Source organism: Hibiscus syriacus, unplaced genomic scaffold (assembly GCF_006381635.1).
Source record: "Hibiscus syriacus cultivar Baekdansim isolate YM2019G1 unplaced genomic scaffold, ASM638163v2 tig00110503_pilon, whole genome shotgun sequence".
Lineage (NCBI taxonomy): Eukaryota > Viridiplantae > Streptophyta > Magnoliopsida > Malvales > Malvaceae > Hibiscus > Hibiscus syriacus.
In genome coordinates this window covers 4,412,179-4,437,597 of record NW_024062764.1, presented here as the reverse complement: position 1 = coordinate 4,437,597, position 25,419 = coordinate 4,412,179, and the positions used below count along the sequence as shown (strand labels likewise).

General features: G+C 35.3%; 1 protein-coding gene and 1 pseudogene across 2 annotated transcripts; one reads left to right on the top strand and one right to left on the bottom strand.

Moving 5' to 3' along the window:
* Window positions 1–17,605: 17,605 nt before the first annotated feature.
* LOC120129655 lies at window positions 17,606–19,636 on the bottom strand (annotated as a pseudogene).
* Window positions 19,637–21,661: 2,025 nt separating this feature from the next.
* Window positions 21,662–25,282, top strand: LOC120129658 (DEAD-box ATP-dependent RNA helicase 24-like). 2 transcript variants are annotated; one of them, XM_039147110.1, is made up of 5 exons: window positions 21,662–22,362; window positions 22,864–24,089; window positions 24,350–24,389; window positions 24,611–24,995; window positions 25,095–25,282. In XM_039147110.1, the coding sequence occupies exons 1-5, from the start codon at window positions 21,750–21,752 to the stop codon at window positions 25,144–25,146; spliced, it is 2,316 nt and encodes a 771-aa protein (XP_039003041.1). In that variant the 5' UTR covers window positions 21,662–21,749; the 3' UTR covers window positions 25,147–25,282. The 2 variants fall into 2 exon arrangements, with proteins under 2 accessions (XP_039003041.1, XP_039003042.1); XM_039147111.1 differs by lacking the exons at window positions 24,350–24,389; window positions 25,095–25,282 and having other exon boundaries at window positions 24,611–24,892.
* Window positions 25,283–25,419: the final 137 nt, after the last annotated feature.

Sequence of the window (25,419 nt, the reverse complement as noted above, 5' to 3'; positions counted from 1 at the left end):
TGGAACTAATGGCTAACATTTCTCTTGATTTTGATCTTAGTAGCTTAAGCTTTATCTAATTAAAATCAATTGGGAAAAACTTGTTTTCTAAAGTTTTTAAAGTCTTCTTTTTGATTTAACAAAAATGATGAGAAGTTAAAGTGTTTTAAAGGGGATAAATGTTAGAGTAAGGGGGAGTAATTTTCCAAATTTAATTTCAAAAATGATTTTCAAATTAGAAAATCTTAAAATTACTAAAATGTTTTGTTATATCAAAAAGGGAGAGATTGTTGAAAACATTTTGATGTTTCAATATAACAAATTAAGTGTTAATTAATTTTAAGATTTTATTGAATTATATATTCGATTAAATTATTCAAATTTGAAAATTATTACTTCAAGCTTTCAAAAGTCTATTTCAATCCTTACTCAAGTGTAAAATAAAGTTTCAATCTTAAAATATTTTTGAAACAATTTTTACAAACTATTTCGAGCCATATTCGAGCCAAAAATAAAAATTATTTAGTATGGTATCGATACCCCCTATAGGGTACCGATACCCCTGTGAACACTTTGGTTCCGAGAAATAACAGAATGCTCGAAAGGTACCGATACCCCACATAGGTATCGATACCCCCATGCAATGGTATCCATGTAATGGTATCGATACCCCTCAGATGGTACCGATACCCTAAGGCATATAACGGTCGAAATATTTGAATTTTACACCATAGGTACCGATACCCTATGAAGGGGTACCGATACCCCTCATGCTCCAAGTTGTTTTATTAATTGTTTTCACATTTAAACGGCTCCATTGACTCCACTAATCATTCCCAACGTTCAGAATCAATTGAGGGAGTATTTAAACAAGTTTTGAAGCCTTTGATCAACAAGAAATCATAGAGAAACAAGAGAGAAAGCATCAAACACCAAGTTTGTGCAATTAAAGCTAATTTTCCTTTCAATATTCATTTTGCTTTCAAGAACACCATTTGTGCTCATTTGTAATTATTTTTTAGTGTTCTTTTCTTGTTCTAGAATTGTGCAAACATCTTACCTTGTGAGGATTTCCTTGTAAGTTTGCAAATTTGTGTATTTCTCTTTGAAAAAGAGTGTGCTCAAGAATTGGGGTATAATTCTTGAGGGAATTGTAAGGTTACTCTTTGTCCTAAAAATAAAGAAAAAATTAGTGAATTTGTTGGAAAATCCTTAGTGTGGATAGCTAAGGTAGTGGACGTAGACTTTGGTTGAGAAAGTCGAATCACTCTAAATCAATGTGCAATTACTTTCAATTTTCTGTAAAAGCCTCCACCAAAATTTTTTGCCAATTCACTCCCTCTTGGCCGATTCCATCAATCGATTAACTCAACAATTGGTATCAGAGCCTTACTCATTTGAAGGTTTAATCGCCTCTTGAGTCGATTCGGGAAGAGTTACATCAATTTTCAAAGTCATCAATGGTCGATACTTCAAACTCCGACTTCGGTCTCGATTCATTGCCCGTTAACAAACCTCCTTTCTTCAATGGTGCTAATTATGCTTATTGGAAGAATAGGATGATGTATTTCATTCAAGCAAGCGACATGGGAGCATGGAATATCATAGAATATGGATACATCAAACCCTCCACTCACCCGAGGTTATGGAGTGAAAGAGAGACAAGAATGTTCCAGCTCAACTCCAAAGCTATCCATATTATCTTTTGTGCTCTTGGACCAGATGAATATGGGAGAGTTTCATCTTGCACAACCGCCAAGAAGATATGGGACAAACTACAAGTCACCCATGAAGGTACAAACGAGGTAAAATAATCTAAAATTAGTCTTCTAACTCATAGCTATGAAAATTTCAGGATGAAACCGGATGAAGATGTCAAAGCTATGACGAATAGATTCTCCACGATTGTCAATAGCCTCAAATCATATGGAGAAATCATTCCAAATGACAAGCTTGTAAGGAAGTTAGTTTACTCTCTTTCAAAAGCTTGGCAATCAAAGAAGACGGCGATCATCGAGGCTAAGAACTTGAAATTGTTGACCCTCGATGAACTTATTGGCTCTCTCCTCACGCATAAAATGATGCTTAAAGAAGAGGAAAACCTTGAGAAAAGAGAAGAGCCAAAGAAGGAGACGGAGAAGAAGAATAACATAGGAATTGCTCTCAAATCAACAAAAGATTAGAGTGATTCGGATGAAGATGATGATGACAAGGAAATGACATTGTTTGCCAAACGGTTCAGAAAAATGATGAGGCCTAACCGAGGAAGAAAATTCAAACGAAATGAAGGCTTCAAAAATGAACCAAAAGAGAAGGACTCGATCATTTGCTATGAATGCAAAAAATCGGGGCATGTCAAATATGATTGCCCACAATTTAAGAAGAAGGGTCAATCAAAGAGTAAGCACAAGGCTCACGTGGCTACATAGAGCGATGAAAAAGGTTCCGATGAAGAGGAACAAGAAGTAGCAAACTTGTGCTTGATGGCATTCGGGGAAGATTCTAAGGTAACCTTTAACTTATCTGTTTTAGATGATTTATCTTATGATAAGTTATTAGAGGAATATAATGGGTTGGCTTCGGATTATGAGAAATTATTTTTAAAATATAAAAATGATATTTCAAAATTGAAAAATGAAAATAAACTCATATCCAAAACCAACAACGATCTTGAAAGTAAAATCAAAGATTTGCAAATCAAACTAGAAGAGTTTGAAAAGAAAAATTCGGATTTGTAAAATTTACTTTCAAAGGTCAATGATGATCATCAAAAGAAAATTGATGATCATAAAGCTTTTTTTGATAAAGTTGGAACAAAACATTTTGCAAATGGAGAAAATTCAAAATCCAACTTTGTTAGAAAAAGTTTTAAAAACTGCAATCATAGAGGTCCCCCGAAGAACCTCAAATAGAAAAGTCATTAGAAGTATATGGGTTCCTAAAGAACTCATTACTACTAAAGATAAGGATATCCTACACAAATGGATACCTAAGGGGACTAGGATTTTGGAAACTAATGAATATGACCCAAAAGAATTTGGGTACCAAAAATTAGAAATTAATCTATGTTTGTAGGAAAAAGAGCATTGCTACAAGGCACGGAAAACAAATTCAAACTCATAGTACCTTGATAGTGGATGCTCAAGACACATGACCGGGGACAAAAGCCGGTTCATAGAGCTTAACGCCAAAAATAGAGGAGAGGTGACTTTTGGTGATAATTCAAAAGGTCACATTGAAGGTATAGGTACAATAGGTAATACCTCTTCCATACAAATTTAAAATGTTTTATATGTGAATGGATTAAAGTATAATCTTTTGAGTATTAGTCAATTTTGTGATAAGGGATTCAATGTCATGTTTGAAACTAATGGTTGTAAAGTTATTGACATTGCATCTAATCGGATTATGCTTGTTGGTCATAGCATAGGAAAGATTTACATGGTGCATTTAGATTCTATAGATATGACTAATTTATGCCTAGTTGCTAAGGATGAGCATGATAGTTGGTTATGGCTTAGGAGACTTGAACATGCTAGTATGAGTGTTTCGCAACGGCTAATTCAAGGTGATTTAGTTCGAGGGTTGCCTAAACTAAAGTTTGATAATGATAAAATCTGTGATGCTTGTGCTAAAGGAAAACAAAAGTGAATTTCTTTTAAATCCATTAATGACGTGTCCAATAGTAGAGTATTACAATTGATCCATTTAGATCTTTTTGGTCCATCTAAAACTATTAGCTTGGGTGGAAAACAATATGCATTTGTTTTGGTAGATGACTATTCTAGATATACTTGGGTTCTATTCCTAAGTACTAAAGATGAAGCATCAAAAAAATTCATCACGTTTTCAAAAGTAATCCAAAATGAAAAAGGTTACTCTATAACTAGTGTTAGGAGTGATCATGGAACTGAATTTGAAAACCTTGGATTTACTGATTTTTGTAATTCTAATGGTATTAGCCATAATTTTTCAGCACCTAGAACCCCTCAACAAAATGGAGTTGTTGAGAGGAAAAATCGAACTTTAGAAGAAATGGCTAGAACCATGCTTTGTGAAAACAATTTGCCAAAATATTTTTGGGCAAAAGCCACAAATACCACTTGTTATGTTATAAATCGAGTAATGATTAGGCCTATTTTGAAGAAAACTCCATATGAATTTTTTAAAAATAAAAAGCCTAACATTAGTTATTTTCATCCTTTTGGATGTAAATGTTTTGTTTTAAACAACGGTAAAGACAATCTTGGCAAATTTGATGCTAAAAGTAATGAAGGAATTTTTCTGGGTTATTCCTTGAATTCTAAAGCTTATCGAGTATTTAATAAAAGAACTTTAGTTGTAGAAGAGTCTATACATGTTGTTTTCTATGATAATATTCTTCCTAGGAAGGATTCTTGTGTGAATGATGATGTAGGCATTATAAATACAAATGACGTTAGACATGACGTTGGAGAACCATTATCATAGGAAGAAACGAAAGATGAGAAAACTCATGATTCTCTCGAGAATCCAACCATTGAAGAAATGGAAGTATCTTACCCAAGAGGGTACAACTATGTCAATGATGGTGAAATTATAGGTGATCCATCCAAAGGGGTAACAACTCGATCTTCTCTTAGAAATATTTGTAATTATGTTGCATTTATCTCATGCATAGAGCCTAAGAATATTAAAGAAGCATTAAAAGATGAACATTGGATTATGGCTATGCAAGAAGAGTTAAATCAATTTGAGAGAAGTAAAGTATAAACATTAGTTGAAAGGCCTAGTAATAAATCTATTGTAGGTACTAGATGGGTATTTAGGAATAAGCTTGATAAAAGTGGTAATATAGTGAGAAACAAGGCTAGACTTGTTGCTCAAGGGTATACTCAAGAAGAGGGCATAGACTATGATGACACATACGCTCCCGTAGCTAGGATGGAAGCAATTAGAATGTTATTAGCATTTGCATGTTTTCATGAATTTAAATTATACCAAATGGATGTTAAAAGTGCATTTTTTAAATGGTTTTATAAAGGAAGAAGTGTATGTGGAACAACCTCTAGGTTTTGAATCCAAATCATGTTCTTAAATTGACAAAAGCGCTTTATGGTTTAAAACAAGCTCCTAGAGCTTGGTATGAAATATTGTCAAACTTTTTAATTGAAAAAGGTTTTTCAAAAGGGAAGGTTGACACTACATTGTTTTTAAAGCATAAAGGTAAAGATTTATTAGTAGTTCAAATTTATGTTGATGATATAATATTTGGTTCTACTAATGATGTTCTTTGCCAAGAATTTTCTACGCTAATGCAAAGTGAATTCGAGATGAGCATGATGGGGGAGCTCTCATTTTTCTTGGGACTCCAAATCAAGCAAAGAAAAGATGACATCTTCATCAATCAAGCTAAGAACGTCAAAGACATGCTTAAGAAGTTTGGACTGGAAAATGGGAAACCGCATGACACTCCAATGAGCTCATCAACAAAGCTTGACATAGATGAAAGAGGTAAATGTGTGGATGTTAAATTATATGCGTCAATGATTGGTTCTTTGCTTTATTTTACTGCAAGTAGACCGGACATTATGTTTAGTGTTTGCTTATGTGCTAGATTTCAATCATGCCCTAAGGAATCACATTTACTAGCTATTAAGAGAATATTTAGATACCGTAAAGACACTCCTAGTTTAGGACTTTGGTATCCTAGAGACTCTAGCTTTAGCTTGCATGCCTTCTCTGATGCAGATTATGGAGGATGTAATTAGATAGGAAAAGCACCTCCAGTACTTTCCAATTCCTTGGAAATATGTTGATTTCTTGGTTTTCAAAGAAACAAAATTGTGTTGCATTATCTACCACTGAAGTAGAATACATTTCAGCCGGTAGTTGTTGTGCACAAGTTTTATGGATGAAACAACAACTTTTTTATTATGAAATTGAAGTAGGTACTATTCCTATCAAGTGTGACAATACTAGTGCTATTTGTCTCACTAAAAATCCCATCCAACACTCTAGAACTAAGCATATTGAAATTAGACATCACTTCATTAGAGACCATGTCGCTAAGGAAGATGTAGTTCTAGAATTTGTTGATACTTTGCACCAATTAGCAGATATCTTTACAAAACCTTTAGACAAAGAAATATTTTGGACACTTAGGAGAGAATTAGGTTTAACTGACCTATCATCACTTAGTGTTTAAAATAATTTTAGCACTTCTAAGAATAAATGAAAAATGCTTATTGATTGCATTCTTTGCTATTAGTTAGGGGGAGTTTATGTTCTTTGGTGAAAATTAACTTTATGTTCAAATGTAGCTTAAGGATTAATTGATTGAACATGATTAATTTTCAATATATGAGTTGCTAATACCACTAGAGCTAATTAATTTAGCATTTTGAGTGTTTTAAAACAGATTTTTGATCTTTTTGTGCATAAGGTATCGATACCCCTGAGAATGGTATCGATACCCCATTTGAATAGGTATTGATACCCCTACAATAGGTATCGATACCCCCTTGAATGGGTATCGATACCACCTATTGGTACCGATACCCTCTTCGGGTTTTGTTTTTAAACAACCCTAAAATCCTCATTCTCTCAAACCCTCTCTTCTCTAAGCTTTACCGTCGTTTCCTCTCTCTTTCTCCCTAAATCACTACATTGCTTCAAAACATCCAATTTTAGTTGAAATTCGGTTGCATATCATCTCTCAATCCTGCTTCAATCATTGATTTGTGCAAACAACATCAAATTCCACTCAATCCGAAATTTTTAAGGTATTTTTCAAAAAAACTTTTATATTATCAAATTTTGAATTTGAATTAGTTCTAGGTTGAAATAATTATCGGGCATTGATCATATATTGCTTCTAAACTAGATTCTACAACTAATTTCATCAAAAACACAATATTTTTAAAATCTTTCAAAATTTCGAAATATAAAACTTTCTTATTATTTTCTAAAAACATGAGTTTAATTTATGTTTTTGATTCAATTATGTTGTTTTTATGAAAAGCATACATATTATGTTTCTCAAACGTTATTTTCAAAATAGTTTTCAAAACTTTGCCCATTAGGATTGTTTTAGAGAACCTTGAAATATTGAGGACTCATATTGAGTTTTGGGATTGATATATATTTACATACATATGTTTTCAAAATTGCAGGTTACCTATTCTATTTCGATTTCATAAGCCATGTCTCACAAACGACCTAGGTCTTCCTCTAGTCGATCAAACTGACCTCAAAACCCACCTCCAAATCCAAACCCTCCAATTCCTCCTCAAATTCATGATTCCCTTATGACTATAGGTAATTCGTGCTTTAATGAACCTGGACATAAGCAAGATCTCTACTATAGGTATTCTCATTACTTCGAGTCATATAAAATTCGCTAAGAACGCATCCCGTCCCTTTAAGCTATGGTAGATATGAACTTTAGATATCTACCTACCCTATTAGATTGGAAATTTGATAAACTCTGTCAACTCGAACCAATTGTTTACCAATAACTCATTCGAATTTTCTATTCCAATGCCGTTTGCGTTCAAAATCGAGAACAAACCGCAACCATAGGGATCCAGTCCTATCTTCTAGGTCAATGCATTCACATTGATTCTCAGTTTATAGCACATGCTTTTGGCTTAGATGATAATAGATTATGTGATGAAAAACAAATCGTAGGTTCCCGTTACAAGGTTAAATCGAGTGCGAGTATCTTAGATCATCACGATCGATTTCCTCATCTTATGATCTCTTGGTGGTTTATACCATCCGGAGGAAAATACTCCACTCTTAGAGCTTTAGATTTGTGGTGGATACATTGTATCCATAATAATATGAAAATTAACCTTCCTCATATCATATTCTCTATTCTCGTTGACACCGTGAATCTCGTTCCTAATAAGAAAACTTGTCCAAGTCTAGTTTATGGTTGTCTTCTAAGTAACTTGTTTAAGAAAGCTGAGCTTAGGGTACAACTTGATGTAGCCATCCCTCTCAAAAACCAAATTAATCTTCTTTCCTTAACGAGATCGGGATGGATAAAGGATAAGGAGACCGGTGAATGTATTCGATCTTCTGAAGAAACTCCGGGAGCTAGTTCTTCACGCGCTCCACCGGGAGCGGACGACGATCTAGAGCTTCAACAATTAATGCAAGATATTGACAAAGTCAACGATGAGCCGGAGCAGCCCGAAGAACCAACACCACAAGACGATCAAGTGCCTCGATATTTTCGTTTGTTTTTGGAGACATTTGATCTACGGTTTGCTTCCATCGATTCCCATTTAACTGCAAACAACGAAGCGGTGAATCGTCGCTTAGACACTTTGGAAGCTCAACAGATGGAGTTTCAAATGAAAATACTTACACGTATGGATGCTCTTACTCTTGAGATGCAAGCACGTTTTCCTCCTCCTCCTGATCCTTCTATGGACGAGTAGACCTTGCTTTGCTTTAGTTGCATAGGATTGAATTTCAAACTTATTGCTTTTAACATTTTGATGTTTTTGTGGATGTTTAAATTTGCTTTGAATGGTTTGAATTTGTTTTGGATACTTTGGATGTTTTGGATAGTAATTATTGGTTTGAATATGTTTATTTGAATATTGAACTTAAAAGTCTGTTTATTTTGCATCATTTAGAATATATGACCAATTTACATTGCACATTTATTAATGAATATTGATTATGGAACTAATGGCTAACCTTTCTCTTGATTTTGATCTTAGTAGCTTAAGCTTTATCTAATTAAAATCAATTGGGAAAAACTTGTTTTCTAAAGTTTTTAAAGTCTTCTTTTTGATTTAACAAAAATGAGGAGAAGTTAAAGTGTTTTAAAGGGGATAAATGTTAGAGTAAGGGGGAGTAATTTTTCAAATTTAATTTCAAAAATGATTTTCAAATTAGAAAATCTTAAAATTACTAAAATGTTTTGTTATATCAAAAAGGGGGAGATTGTTGAAAACATTTTGATGTTTCAATATAACAAATTAAGTGTTAATTAATTTTAAGATTTTATTGAATTATATATTCGATTAAATTATTCAAATATGAAAATTATTACTTCAAGCTTTCAAAAGTCTATTTCAATCCTTAATCAAGTGTAAAATTAAGTTTCAATCTTAAAATATTTTTGAAACATTTTTTACAAACTATTTCGAGCCATATTCGAGCCAAAAATAAAAATTATTTAGTATGGTATCGATACCCCCTATAGGGTACCGATACTACTGTGAACACTTTGGTTCCGAGAAATAACAGAATGCTCGAAAGGTACCGATACCCCCCATAGGTATTAATACCCCTATGCAATGGTATCCATGCAATGGTATCGATGCCCCTCAGATGGTACCGATACCCTAAGGCATATAACGGTCGAAATATTTGAATTTTACACCATAGGTACCGATACCCTATGAAGGGGTACCGATACCCCTCATGCTCCAAGCTGTTTTATTAATTGTTTTCACACTTAAACGGCTCCATTGACTCCACTAATCATTCCCAACATTCAGAATCAATTGAGGGAGTATTTAAACAAGTTCTGAAGCCTTTGATCAACAAGAAATCATAGAGAAATAAGAGAGAAAGCATCAAACACCAAGTTTGTGCAATTCAAGCCAATTTTCCTTTCAATATTCATTTTGCTTTCAAGAACACCATTTGTGCTCATTTGTAATTATTTTTTAGTGTTCTTTTCTTGTTCTAGAATTGTGCAAACATCTTACCTTGTGAGGATTTCCTTGTAAGTTTGCAAATTTGTGTATTTCTCTTTGAAAAAGAGTGTGCTCAAGAATTGAGGTATAATTCTTGAGGGAATTGTAAGGTTACTCTTTGTCCTAAAAAGAAAGAACAAATTAGTGAATTTGTTGGAAAATCCTTAGTGTGGATAGCTAAGGTAGTGGACGTAGACTTTGGTTGAGAAAGTCGAACCACTCTAAATCACTGTGCAATTACTTTCAATTTTCTGCAAAAGCTTCCACCAAATATTTTTGCCAATTCACCCCCTCTTGGCCGATTCCATCAATCGATTAACTCAACATAGTGATTCATTACAATATAAAAATGTCAAAATTATATTTAAGCAAACAAATACTTATAAAAAATATTGCCTTTGAGCATTTCTTGATGCAAACTCATTGATGATACTGTTAACATCAATGCTTTTCAACGTATTTTTTCAATACATAACATTTGGAAAAAAAAATTATCTAGAATTTGGAAATATATAAAAATAATCTTTATTATGATTCAAGCATCACAATCGATGATAATTTACTGTGTTTGTGATAAATAAAAAAAGTGAAAGTAATAATTTTAAGAGGAATTGTAAAATATGAAAGAGAGAATAAGCAAACTAATTATACTTAAATTTTCTCCTCTTATTGAGTTTTGAAGAAAAAAATAATATTAATAATTTTTTTATTGATATGGAAAATAAGGAAGAAATTTGGTGAGTTGATGATGAGAATTTAGAAATACCATTAATAAATTATAAGAAAAAATATTAAATTAGATTTTTATGGGAAGTGGACCAATTTCTTAATGTTAATATAAAAATTCAGTAATGACAATTGACACATTAATAAATAATATTTTTTAATTTTTAAAATTTATTATAAAAAAAGAAAAAATATATTATACTTTTTTTAATTTGTGGGTCATGGGAGTAGGGGTGTGCAAAACTACCAGACTCGATTGACCTGATCCGTCGACCTGGACTTAAAAAATGGGTAATTTTCTAAAAAAAAATTACCTGATCGGCTCAGGTACCCGGCCCGACATTTCCCAAGTCGGGCCCGGGTCACAAAATCTAGTTTTTCCGAGTACCCGGTTGGTTTTTATTATATATATATATATAATGTATTATTTATATTATGAATTATTAGATTTTGTATTTCGAACTTTTAAATTTTATGTTCGGATATTGGAGTATGTAATTCAAAGTTTCGAACATTTAAATTTATATATATATTTTTAAATTAATAATTTGAAAATGAAAAAAATGGGTATCCGATTACCGGGTACCCGATTATCGGGTATCCGTAACATCCAGGTCGAGACACGGACCGAGAAATCACTGACCCGGATGTTACCGGGTACCTGGATTTGCACACCCCTACCTGGGAGGATGCCCTTGTTATCCTGGCCGAGGGCCGACTCTGTTCTACGTTACACGTTTAAGTGTTTAATGTTAAAAATTCGTTAAGCGACACATGTCACATTTATATATGTATTTTCTAAATAAAATATTATTTAAAAATATGAACGCGACACATGTCTCTTAATAATTTTTTTAATGATAGACACTTAAAAGTGTAAAATAAAATACATTCGGCACATATTTTTAACAAAAATTCTTTAACCACCAAAAATCAATTTTAAATATAATTTAAACACTTAATTTTATATTAAGCCTATTGAAAACAAAATCCACCACGTGTCTGTTTATTCATGTATATAGTATTTAGAGAAAATAACCTCAGTGACCAAAAATCCCATATAATATACGATTTTAACCAACTTTTTCCGGATTTGTCAAAATGACCAACAAAATCGCAATGTGATCGCTAATTCGCAACGCGATCTCCATTATCGCAAATCAGTTTCCAGATTCGCAACGTGATTATGACTATCGCAATGCGATTTTACAATTTCGCGTTGCGATTTTCCCAATTCGCAATGCGAATAAGTAAATCGCAATGCGAATTTGGAAAATCGCAATGCGATACTGACTATCGCAACGCGATAATACAAAATCGCAATGCGATACTGATTTTCGCAACGCGATACTGACTTTCGCAACGCGATTCTGACTTTCGCAACGCGATTCTGACTTTCGCAACGAGATTCTGAAAATCGCAATCATCTTCAAAATCCCAATCACAACCGGCTTCACCTTTTGGGACTGTTAACTTAGGTGATTTTTAAATGCAAACGTTGTATTATGTGTATTTTATGTGTGCACTTTTAACATTTTCAGTTAGGCATGTATTAGTAACTTGAGTTTGAACATTGCTATGATCTGTTCAGTTGTTATCACTTATTAGACATTCATTTGACTATCGCAACGGGGAAATCGCAACGCGAAAATGGCTATCGCAACGATAAAATCACAATGCGAAATGAAAATCACATTGCGATTTTCTCGTTGCGATTTTTATTTCGCATTGCGATTTTTATTTCGCATTGCGATTTTAATTTCGCATTGCGATTCTCTCGTTGCGATAGTCAGTTTCGTGTTGCGATAGTCTGTTTTGCCTTCAACATAATGCATATTGAAAATCAACTATTACATTTCAATCAATTAAACAAGCACAAATAAGAATTATGTACACATCAATTAAACAAATCAACATTTACAAATCATTTTTTACAAATAAATTAAACAATCAAAAAATAATAATAATTCTTATTTCCTCATCAATTATTGAATCAATGAATCAACTTTTGCACCCGTACATCCATTTCATGCAGCTCACTTAAGGATTAACCTGCAGAAACCAAACATTTGCTCAAACAAGACTTCCTACACATCTAAAACCTACAAACAGCAAATTATTGAATTCTAGGTACTTAACCAAACATTTTCAAACCAAAAGGAGTATATATGTTAACAAAACTTGCATTTGACTTACCAATTAATAATGGATACTTTCATAACGCGGATGCAGGTAGGCAGCGTCTCAAATTTATCGCTCTAGCCATATAATGCCGAAACCATAAGCCTACTGCAGCTCTATCTCTATCGGTGGGAGGTAGAAACTCTGTGCTTCCCGTCGTCAAACGCGCCAAGCACATGCATACGAGAAGACCACAATCCCCTCTGGCTCCTGGTGATTGTTGTGGCGCGGTCTCGTCTCTGACAACTGTGACATTGAACTTCTTTGGCTTCTTGTGTCCAGAATGAGTCCAATAACTAATCCCATCCAAGAATTTAGCCAAATGAGAGCTCCATCCCTTGATAATATCTCTCAAATCAGACAGTGATATGTAATTTATCATGCTGTCATATACTATTATCTTCAGGAATGGGAGCTAAAGTTGGACGAGAAGCCAATGACGACGTTCCAAAACAGGGATAAACACCTGCAATCATAAGTAATAATTCATTTATTTGCGCACTTATTTATGAACACCTTTAAAAAATTTAAAAAATAAACACTAACTTTATCGACCTCCCACCATGCAGGATAAAGTTTAGCTTGTCCATTGCCCAACGAAAATGATTCGTCTCGTTGATTCTTCAAGTGAACTGCGTGAAAAACCGCCGGCATTATTGTATATCACGAATTTTTTTTATTTTTCCTAAGCTTCCTTATTATTAGAAGACGTGACACCCACGAATCGATATGTTGTTTTACAAAAAAAGACATATATTAGTGAATTACATTAATATTTAAAAAATTAATCAAAATCATATATAAGACAAATATAAGACTTACCTCCCCATCGAAATAGTCACTGTCTTCAACCCCTAATAACACACCCCACCAAGACCGATTAAGCAACAAATACATCTCATCGTTGAGTTTGCTTATGTCAGTGTAACACCCTTGGCTCCGCTCATGTAGATAAAAATCAACTGCGGTCTTAGCCCAAAGGGTATTATCCAGAATTGTTTCCGGTAGTTGTCTCCTCTCCACTTCAGATACCGGAAGGGTACTAGCCGATAACTCATACGAGAGCCAACTCTCATCCATCATGTCCGGCAACGGTGGGGGTTTCTCAATAATTCGATATATTACCCCATGTGAATCGGGCTCTGGAATGGTGGGAGGGACCTCTTCAACGATGACAGTGGCCTCTTGAACGGTGGGGGGGACTCTTGAGGGATGATAGGGGCCTTTTGAACGATTGAAAGGGACTCTTGAAGGATGACAGCTGAGTCGGGCTTCTTCTTGCGGAGTCTTCGCACCATTGGGGTGAACGGAGACGAAATAGCACGTGCACGCCGTCTGATGCGTGAACTCCGTCGTGCAAGGAAAACCCGACGTAAAGCATCCACCTTATCGGGCCGCTAAAAAAAATTAATACATAAATTAGTAAATAAACAGACATGATATTAAACAAAGACAAATATGTTTCAAACTTGCATTGTATTCACCCAAGTCATTATTCTATCATAGTTCACAAAATACATCAGATAACATTCCAAAAGTAAGCACTTATATAAACATTTAAAAGGACAACATATATAAACATTCCAGAAGAAGAATAGTTTACTTTCGCAACACGAAACTTACTTTCGCAATGCGAAAATGACTATCGCAATGCGGAAATGGCTATCGCAACGCGGAAATGGCTATCGCAACGCGGAAATGGCTATCGCAATGCGAAATGAAAATCGCAACGACAAAATCGCAACGCGAAACACAAATCGCATTGCGATTTTGTCGTTGCGATTTTCATTTCGCATTGCGATTTTTTCGTTGCGATTTTCATTTCGCATTGCGATAGCCATTTCCGCATTACGATAGTCATTTTCGTGTTGCGAAAGTAAACTATTCTTCTTCTGCAAATTGAAACTTGAATGGATTGCATTACTTCAACCAAAAGACAAAAACAAAACCAAAAACAAATACTAACAAAAATAGTTTAGCAGTATTGGCAGCAACCGAATGAATTTATTAAGCAATCTAAGTGAAATGGTTAATCTAAGTGAAATTACGAGTAAATTTATCATCAAGTTAAATATGAAAAATATTAAACTTACCTCATTGCGTAGAGTATGAACCTCATTCTGCAACGATGCTACCATCTCACGTAGAGCGGCTACCTCACCGCGTAAAGTAGACACCTCAACACGCCATGCACCATCGTCTTTGCGTAAAGTACCGACCTCCTCACGCAAGGCATTGACCTCAACACGTAACTCCCCTAACTCATCCCGTGGAGGTGGAGGTGGAGAACAGGGAGATAAACGTCGTGGCAACTTTGCCGGTCGCCTATCTTGCGGTGATGGTGGAGAAGAGGCTTGATGATGTGACAGAATAGGTGATGGCTATCGTTGTAGAGGTGTATAGTCGGGTCGATCATGTGATGGCTCTGGGTGAGGTGATAGCTCTGGGTGAGGTGATGGCTCACGAAGTGGAGGCTGCTCATCATCCGTGCCATCAAAAAAACGCTTACTAGCTTGCCACCAATCAGTGGCAAGCTCAGCTTTCGTGGGTGTCAGCCTCTGTAATGGAGTGTTGGCCTCCTAACAATATAAAAGCTCAAACAAAGTTAAACGTGTACTAGTAATAACTTGTTTATAAACATATGGTAGTATTTATGTTAACTTACATTATTTATTGTCGTATACCGTAGTAAATCTTCCCATTGCAAGGTCCGTTTCCTCTTCCAGGAAATAGCCCTGGGAATATCATTTGAAGTTTTTATTGCATATGTCTTCATGGCGGGAAAGGCCTCAAATATCCAAATCTACAAACAATATAATAACAAACATTAGTAATTGTTAAATAATTACTTATAATTTTGAAAACATTATATAAAAATTCTTACCTTAAAGGCCCAAATAAAGCCTGTCAAAGTGTATTTGGAACCATCGCCATGCAAACTTTTTCGATCATCCAAGGCAGACGATAACTTATTCCATGTAGCATTCCATAAATAAGAGCCCCACGGAAATAGGTTCCATGCATTTAGGTCTTCTACCAATTTGATTAGATCATTCGGAATAGGTTGTCTGGCCTCTATGCCTAAAAAGCCGGAATGCAAAAGTATTAGAAGGCATACTCGGACAACATCGACGTCATCCTTCTGTGTAAAATCATCTTTCTTATTCAATAATCTCGTCAAGTCTTCCACGTGTAGATTCGGCCTCTCTAGCTCAGGAAAAACCCGGGATAACCATGATGGGCGGGTAATGTGTCTAGTGTACCGACCTACATCATCGTGTCCGAAGCGTAGACCGGTGATTAAGCAAAACTCCTCCCGCCCAAAACAGGTATACACCGGTGGAAAATCAAACCATATCTCTTCATCACGACGTTGTATAGTATCTTGTAGATCGCTAGTCATGGTTTGAAGAAACAGGTGTGTCAACATCGCATCTCCACCGGGATGTTGTACTTTCAGCCATGGCCCGAAGCAAGTATCCTCAAACATTTTTCTTTGTGCAGGTGAAAGCTTCGACGCAATTGTTTTGGCCAGGCTGACTTTATTTCTTAAGGTCAATTGAGCCGAATAAAAGTTCTACAAAAACAATAAACATACTAAGTTAGATATACCAAAAACTACACTGTGAAGATATACCAAAAACAATAATAAACATAAAGAGTAGTAGTTTATTCTTCAAACTTAAATTTGCAACACTGTGAATTTCTTATTTGTCTTTGTTTTTTGGTTGAAGTAATGCAATTCATTCAAGTTTCAATTTGCAGAAGAAGAATAGTTTCTGAAAATGAAAATCGCAACACGAAAATGACAATCGCAACGCGAATTTGACTATCGCAACGAGAGAATAAAATCGCGTTGCGATTTTGTCGTTGCGATTTTCATTTCGCGTTGCGATTCTCGGTTGATTTAATAAGCAATCTAAGTGAAATGGTTAATCTATTATTAAAATTACCAGTAAACTTATCATCAATTTCAATATGAAAAATCTAATAATAATGCAAAAATTTCAAAAAGAAAATAATTAAAAAAACTAACCCTCGGTGGTTGATTTGGTTGATTTTCCATTTCTGATTGTGAGGGTGGCTCTGAGAGATGGAGATAGACGGATTTCGCCGGAGATGGGACGGATTTCGTAGGAGATGGGTGAGAGAGTGAGAGATGGAGATGGGACTGAGTTGTGATTTTAGGTTTTAGGTTATGAGTTGCGATTACGGGATATACTGTGGACGGTTCAGTGTTCCAATATATTAATATTCGTGTTTGGAATTTGAAAATAAAATACGCTTTGCGATACTAATGGCGCTTTGAAAATAACATTGCGATTATGTATTATCTCGTTGCGAAAGTCAGTATCTCGTTGCGAAAGTAAATATCGCGTTGCGAAAGTCAGTATCGCGTTGCGATTTTGTATTATCGCATTGCGATTTTGTATTATCGCGTTGCGATAGTCAGTATCGCGTTGCTATTTTCCAAATTCGCATTGCGATTTTCCAAATTCGCATTGCGATTTACTTATTCGCATTGCGAATTGGGAAAATCGCAACGCGAAATTGGAAAATCGCATTGTGATAGTCATAATCGCGTTGCGAATCTGGAACTGATTTGCGATAATGGAGATCGCGTTGCGAATTAACGATCGCATTACGATTTTATTGATCATTTTGACAAATCCGGAAAAAATTGGTTAAAATCGTATATTATATGGGATTTTTGGTCACTGAGGTTATTTTCTCTAGCATTTATCATGTGTAAATATTATTTGGACATTTAATAAATTTATTCATGTGTATAGTATTTATCACATGTCACATTATCTGTGGATACTATTTCGACATTAAATAAAAGTAAATATATTCGTATATAGATTGGATCGGACCGGGTTCAGGTGAGACTTAAAGATTATATATGTATGCTAATGCATATTATTCTGATTTATTGTTGAACTCATTGAACTCGAGCTCGACTAGTTTCATTTACACTCCTAAAGCAATATCATAGATTTGCACCAAGTAGAATTTACACATCCAAAACCAAAATACATCAAACCTAAAACACCAAAGGACTGGTTCGAAAAGTTCAATGAATACATATTTTTGCCCTTTCCTTAAGTCGGGCACGACGCGGTGCAATCGGCGTTTGGGAGTTTGTAACATCAAACTAACGCGTTTCTCCGATCTGTTACCTTACTTAATATACTGAGACATCCATTTGATGCCATCACCATACCCCATTTTGCGAACGAGGCTGCACATGAATACATCTAGTGGACGGACATTCGAGTCCTCTAGGTTTACTTTTCCCTTTCCGGTGGTAAAGTTTGTGAGCCCGAGATGGTAACGTAACTCATCCTCCGAGGCAGCGTAAGGTATATCAATCTTGTTTCCTAGGATAAGAAACGGGACATTGGCGAGGGATTCGTCTGAAAGAAGTGCATCGAGTTCCTTCTTTGATTCTGCAAACCTCTCTTTATCATAGGCATCTACCAGGTACACCACAGCATCCACCTGGAACCCAGAAAATACACAATTCAAAGTATTCACTCAAGACCAGACACCCCATTGCATTATCGAATATAACAAGCAGCAATAACGACAAACATGCACATCAGAAAACAAATCAAAGCGAGATAGAGGCAACATCCGCAGCGTGTAGAAAGAACGCCATGTGAACTCAGTTGTATACGGAAAATGTTGCTTGAAAGCATCGACTTTATGATAAAACCTTAGCATTGCAACCGGAAATTATAGACCACATCATTCAAAAACCAGGCAGGCCTTCCCTAAAGTAGGATTGGGAAAAAGGAAAGAAAACCACCCGTGCCTCACCGAGAATCTATCATTTCTGTGCTTTTCAAATTATCTGCTTCGGAAAAATCTTCACGAAATCAACCGACAGCAAGCTACAAAGTTGAAGAATGCTACAGCGGCACAAAGAACACTCGGCCATCTTTCTAAAATGAAATACACTTGAAGATTAACTTTATAAAGGAAAACAAAAGAGCAACCATGAAGAGCAGACTGGTACAATAGTTTAGACTTTTGGTAAGTATTCAATAAGATGATCAACAAGACCAACACCACTGAAAATTCACGAGCATAAAAACATAAGCAAAACATATGAACACAAAGAAATTCACATATCAGCAATGATTGTTCGAGAAAACAAAATCCGAAACATAACCGATCCGTTGCAACTTATCTGATCATCGAATACCAAGTAAGATTGCAGCACCGTACAAAATGAATTACAACATATAACTAAAACTAATGAACATGAAAGCTGAAAATGAGAAACAAATAAGATCAATGAAACCCTAAACCAAGCAAATGCTAAGGGGGGAAACATGGCATTTTGGTTACCTTGGCAAGGAATCCTTCCAAACTCTGCGAGCAATCTGATGACCTCCCAAGTCGAAAGCTTTGAACTTAATTTTCCCAATACTAAGCTCCCCCGATGTAGGATACTGAGTTGGCTGGTGCTGAACCAATCTCTGTAAACAGTTCACTACTTAATCAACATCTCTAAATTACCCATCTTTGTCAAATTTCCTCATTTTCCATTACAAATTCAAAGAAAACCAAAGCATTCAAAAGGGTTTAACTTCAATTTCCAGAATCGAAAAAGAAAACAAAATCAAACCCAATTTTTTCTCAAGCTAAAATAATCATGAACACCTGAGATTTTAGACAATAAACAGAATGACAGAATCCGAAGTCATAACTTTGGAATAAACAGAATTTGACGACGGAACATAAATGGGAAAATGTTTAAAAGGAGAAAGGAAACGAACCTCGTCTTTCAACATGTGAAGCAAGATGGTTTTACCGGCATTATCGAGGCCGAGAAACATGATCTTAGCCTCTTTCTGTCAGAGGCCGAGGGAGGCCAGGACGCCGTAGAACCAGTCGATGATAAACATAGTTTTAGCGTTTGGGTTTTTGGATTTCGTGAAGAAATTTGTGATGGTCTGAGAGTGGAAGAGGCTTCGATTTGCTAGTGATCAAGGCCTCGGCTTCGTCGTCATCATATAATGTAAAAGAAAAAGAAAATCACCCTAACAGTTAAATATTACTGATCTAACATATTCTCTAATAAAACGTGGAAAGCGCGACTTCGCAGTATTTTATTCGAGTTGGTGTTACGGTGAAAAAGTTCGGATCATAATCTGTGGCCGGTGCATTTGTGGAGTTCTATTCGAGTAGGTGCTACGGTAGTAAAATATTGATCATGAAACGCGCATTTACTGAAAATAAAACACGTGGCATAAAACGGAACTGGAGTTCATGTAACAAACAAAGAACCCGCCGACGGAAGGTAAATATTACACCGACGAGGAGCTGGTTTTATAGTAATTTTATTTGAATTGAATTTTATTAAAAATTTCAAATAAAATTTAAACAATGAAATATGATTTATTGATTTGATTAATTTAAAAAAAATTAATTCGGTTAAATATTCACACTGACTACTATTCTTAGTTTTTCTTTTATTTTAAACCTATTTTCATTTTTCTAATAGTTGTTAGTTTTATTACAAATTAAAAATATTCAAAATTACAATGAGAGTCTATATTTATCATCATAAAATAAATACAAGATTTAGATATTTTTTTATAAAACTGAAACTAGTTACTTTAGATCATATGAGGACCATACATGAAAAATGTTAAACTCTAACCAAAAAACCAGAACAAAAAAATAGATACGAACGTACCTGACTGCAATAACAAACGAATCACAAAATGAGATTAATCTATTGAAAGACTACCAAGAATCGTAAATCAGAACCGGGCGTAAAGAGAAGTTATATATGAACGTAAAATCGTGTATCTAAATTTAATCTGAGAGTCTATATCAAGAAAGATCGAAAGGATTACAAATAAAATGTCATCTTGATCATTTGTAGCATCGTCAAATATAACATTGAGAGAGAAAAAAAAGAATTATTAGACAATAGAGACAAAAAGCGAAAAATGTACCACAAAAACAAAGAAAAATATATCACAAAAATAAACTTATTCTTATTAAAAATAAAAATAAAAACAAAGAAAAAAACATACCACGTGTCAGATTTTCCAAAGACGTGCTTCATGATCCGCTCCTTTACTACGTGAAGCCAGCTCGGACAGAAGCCCACAAAAGCGCTCTTTATGATCCGTGTTTTTCTATCGTGACGTCAGCTCGAATAAAATCCTGCGAAAACACGCATCATAATCTGTGATTTTTCGAAAAGAGTATTAGATCGATAATATTTGATGAAAGGATGTTTAAGAGATAATATTTCATTGTTAGGGTTATTTAGGTAAAATTACCAATTAGAGGATGTAGCTCAAATGGTAGAGCCGTCTTTGCATGCGAGAGGCACGGGGTTTGATCCCCGTATCTCCATTCCAAAATGGTTGAAAATTAAATGTTTTTTTCCATTTCGTACTCTAATTCTCCTTTTTTTAACAAAAAATACCCATAAACCATTACAGATTCAAAAATAAAAGATTATAATTATCATTTAATGCAAATTAATTTCAAATTAGATGTTATTTTTTTAAAAATATAAAAGAAACTTAAAAGTAATCTATAACTATTTCTAATTATATGTTTTTAGAAAAACATATTTTTATTAAATAAAATAATCTCAAATTATTCTAATAATGAAGTAGTTTATTTTAAAGTAATTTACGCTAATTATTAAATTATTAATAAATTTACAATTAACTTTATGTATTTTAAAAATTATAATATAATTAATTGATTACGATATTTAAATAATTGTACCGTCGATTGATATGAATAACTTGACTATTATCTTATAAACTCGACTCCGTTAGATTTTTTTTAATATAAAATTTAAGTTATTAAACGAGACTCATCAATTCAAATGACTTGAACTTTTTTACTTGATTCAATCAAATACTCACCTCTAAATTAAGTAGATCAATTGTGACCTTTTGAGAAAGTGTGCAATTGTAAAGCTATTGATAATAGAATGGCATGTGATGTAATTTACTCAAAAACTTCCTAGAATTATCCCAATGGCTATACGAATTATACAAAATTTGTAGTAGTGGTCTTCCATTGCGTCCCAAACCCTAAAAGAGAAAATTCCCAAAACCCTTTTGAAATTAGGGTTTTTTTTGTTAAGGAAAGAGAGGATTAACCATGTCGAAGCGCAAATTCGGATTCCAAGGGTTCGGGATAGACCGTCAAGCTACCTACAACTTCGAGCGATCCCAGGCTTCTCAACGCCTCTACGTTCCTCCTTCCTCTCGTCATGCCCACGACAACTACGAAGATAACGACCTTGACGAAATCGATTACGCCGATAACAACGATACATCCACCGACGCCGGCAAAAACGAGCCCGCCGACGATGGAAACAGTGGGGAAGGTGACGAAATCGACCCTCTCGATGCGTTTATGCAGGGCATAGAGGAGGATTTGAAAGCGAAACCGGCTCCCGAGCCCAAGGAGAAGCCGGAGAGGTATAGAGACGACGAAGATGAGGATGATCTGGTGGAGAGTTTTTTGAGGTCGAAGAAGGATGTTGGGCTGACATTGGCGGCGGATGCTTTGCGTGCTGGGTATAATTCCGATGAGGAGGTTTACGCGGCTGCCAAGGCAGTTGACGCGGGTTTGTTGGAGTATGATTCGGATGATAATCCGGTGGTTGTCGATAAGAAGAAGATAGAGCCAATTCCAGCCCTTGATCACAGTTCCATTGAGTATGAGCCGTTTAATAAAGATTTTTATGAGGAGAAGGCTTTAGTTTCAGGTAACTGAAATTGCAAATTATATGGTATTATGAGTGTAAGATGTTTAGGAACAGAATCAATTCTTGTAGGAAAAACATGTATATTGGATAGTTTTATATCTGAAATGTGCTCTTCTTTGGTTTTTAATGATAATTATATGGTTATATGATTAGTTGGATAATTACAATTTCTTAGAGTTGGAATATGGTTTAATTTCTTGACTATCGTTTATGTGGTACTGGCATAGTTTCTAAAGATAGAATAAAGTATAAAATTTGCATATGATTTATAACTTAAGACGCATTATTGATTATTTGATTTACAGTTTTTCTTTTAGGTTAGCTAAGTATCCTAGGAGATTTTTGGCATTGTATTGAAATCATATGCATCATTGCCATATACACATTATTGCTTATAAATTTATAACTTGCCACTTTTTTCTTAATATAAGGGATTATATTCTTGATTGGGGTCGCTCTTTGTCTAAACTCTTTTTGCTTCAAATTTTTTCTCATTTCTAGGAATGAGTGAGCAAGAAGTTGCTGAATACCGGAAGAGTTTAGCTATTCGTGTTTCTGGTTTTGACGTCCCAAGACCTGTTAAGACATTTGAAGACTGTGGTTTTGCACCAGAACTAATGCGTGCTATTGCAAAACAAGGGTATGAAAAGCCAACCACCATTCAGTGCCAGGCCTTACCTATTGTCCTATCGGGGAGGGATGTTATTGGTATAGCAAAAACGGGTTCTGGTAAAACTGCTTCTTTTGTGCTTCCTATGATTGTCCACACTATGGATCAGCCCGAACTTCAGGAGGAGGGTCCAATTGGAGTGATATGTGCACCTACCCGAGAACTAGCACACCAAATATTCTTGGAAGCAAAGAAATTTGCAAAAGCCTATGGTATACGCACCGCTGCTGTGTATGGTGGAATGTCCAAACTTGACCAGTTCAAGGAACTCAAGTCGGGATGTGAGATTGTTGTTGCTACACCTGGTCGATTGATAGACATGCTAAAAATGAAGGCACTCACAATGACAAGAGCAACTTATTTGGTGCTTGATGAGGCTGATCGAATGTTTGACCTTGGGTTTGAACCACAAATAAGATCCATTGTTGGCCAAATCAGACCTGACCGCCAGACCTTACTATTTTCAGCAACAATGCCACACAAAGTAGAGAAGTTAGCCAGGGAAATTCTCAGTGATCCAATCAGAGTTACAGTTGGAGAGGTGGGAACAGCTAATGAGGATATTACTCAGCATGTTCATGTAATTCCTTCCGACTCTGAGAAGTTACCCTGGCTTCTTGAGAAGCTACCTGGAATGATTGATGAGGGTGATGTTTTAGTGTTTGCTTCCAAGAAAGCTACTGTTGATGAGATCGAGTCTCAGCTTTCTAGTAAGGGTTTTAAGGTTGGCGCCCTTCATGGTGACAAAGATCAGGCTTCTCGAATGGAAATTCTACAAAAGTTTAAATCTGGCATCTACCATGTTCTCGTCGCTACTGATGTTGCTGCTCGTGGTCTTGACATCAAGTCAATTAAGTCGGTTGTGAACTATGATATTGCAAAGGATATGGACATGCATGTGCACCGTATTGGTAGAACAGGTCGTGCTGGTGACAAAGATGGCATTGCTTATACTCTTATAACTCAGAAGGAGGCTCGGTTTGCTGGTGAATTGGTAAATAGTTTAGTTGCTGCTGGGCAGAATGTCTCAACGGAACTGATGGATCTTGCTATGAAGGTAACCTAATCACTTGAACTAATGTTTATTTTGTAGCTAATGGCCTTCACTAAAGTTAATAGAAAGTGATAGGCAACACCCTTTTTTTGCTTCAATTTTGGTGGTCTTCTATGTTGCATTCCAGTTTCAAGCAACGATGCTATAACTGATGGAACTATCTTAAACACTTACCTGGTTCTCCATTCTTGAAATCTGTAGATTTCAGATTTGATCTATGCATATGATAATTTTGTATTGATACTTGCCTTGTCTATAAATAGGATGGGAGATTTAGGTCCAAGCGTGATGCAAGAAAAGGAGGTATGATTCTCTTTGACATACAATGTAGTTATTATGTATGTGATTGCATGTAACTTTGTATGTAACTAGAACTTTGTTTAAGCTTTTGTGAAGTAAAAAAATCTAAGGTAGATGACAAAAAGTTAACCATTTCTTTATATGTTTTTCCAAGATAATTCTTGTTTATTGCATTTATGAAAGCCCTTTAAACTCTGAAGTGATGTGTGCTATATAACATGCAGGAGGGAAGAAGGGTAGAGGAAGGGGTGGTGGTGGGGGTGGCAGAGGTGTGCGTGGAGTTGATTACGGTCTGGGTATTGGATATAATCCGCAATCCAGTAATGCTTCTTCCCAGGCTGTTAAAAGTCGGAAAGCTGCTGTAAATTCTCTGAAAACTGGCATGATGGCACAAATGAAGAGTAACTTTGTTGCTGCTTCATCAAACCCTCATAGTCAAGGTTTCAATAGCAGTTCAAGTATCAGAAGACCAACTTTGTCTGGATTTGTATCCGGTGGCTCCATTGGTGGAGATACTCAGACGACCAGTTCATTCGGCACTGCTCCTACATCAGGATCGAACACTTCACAAAGTGCTGGACAAAACACTAACCAAAGGAACTCAGAGAGGTATTTTCTCAACTGAAAATTTTATGACACCATTTTGTGATGCTTTATTGTTTTCTACTACTATGCTGATTACGCTCATACTCTGCTCTTTTCTTTCAGTTCTAGTGAGAGACAGAGAGAAAGACGAAGGCCCTCCGGATGGGACCGTTAATCTTCACCTGATGGATGATGCTATTTTCTTAATCGGGAAATTTTGTCTGTTCAAATGTTAAATTAACCTTGTCTGTATCATTATCGTGCTTAGTAAGTCCTCTTAGCTTTTTGCTCAAATATGTTCAGTTTTCATATTTATATTTCTCCAACTCTCTCCATCTGTTCTTATTTGAGGAGTACCTTTAGTTTATAGACGTGACAATAATTTCTTATAATTGCAGTGGAATCTTTTGGACGAATCGATCTTAAAAATGTAGCAATACCAATAACA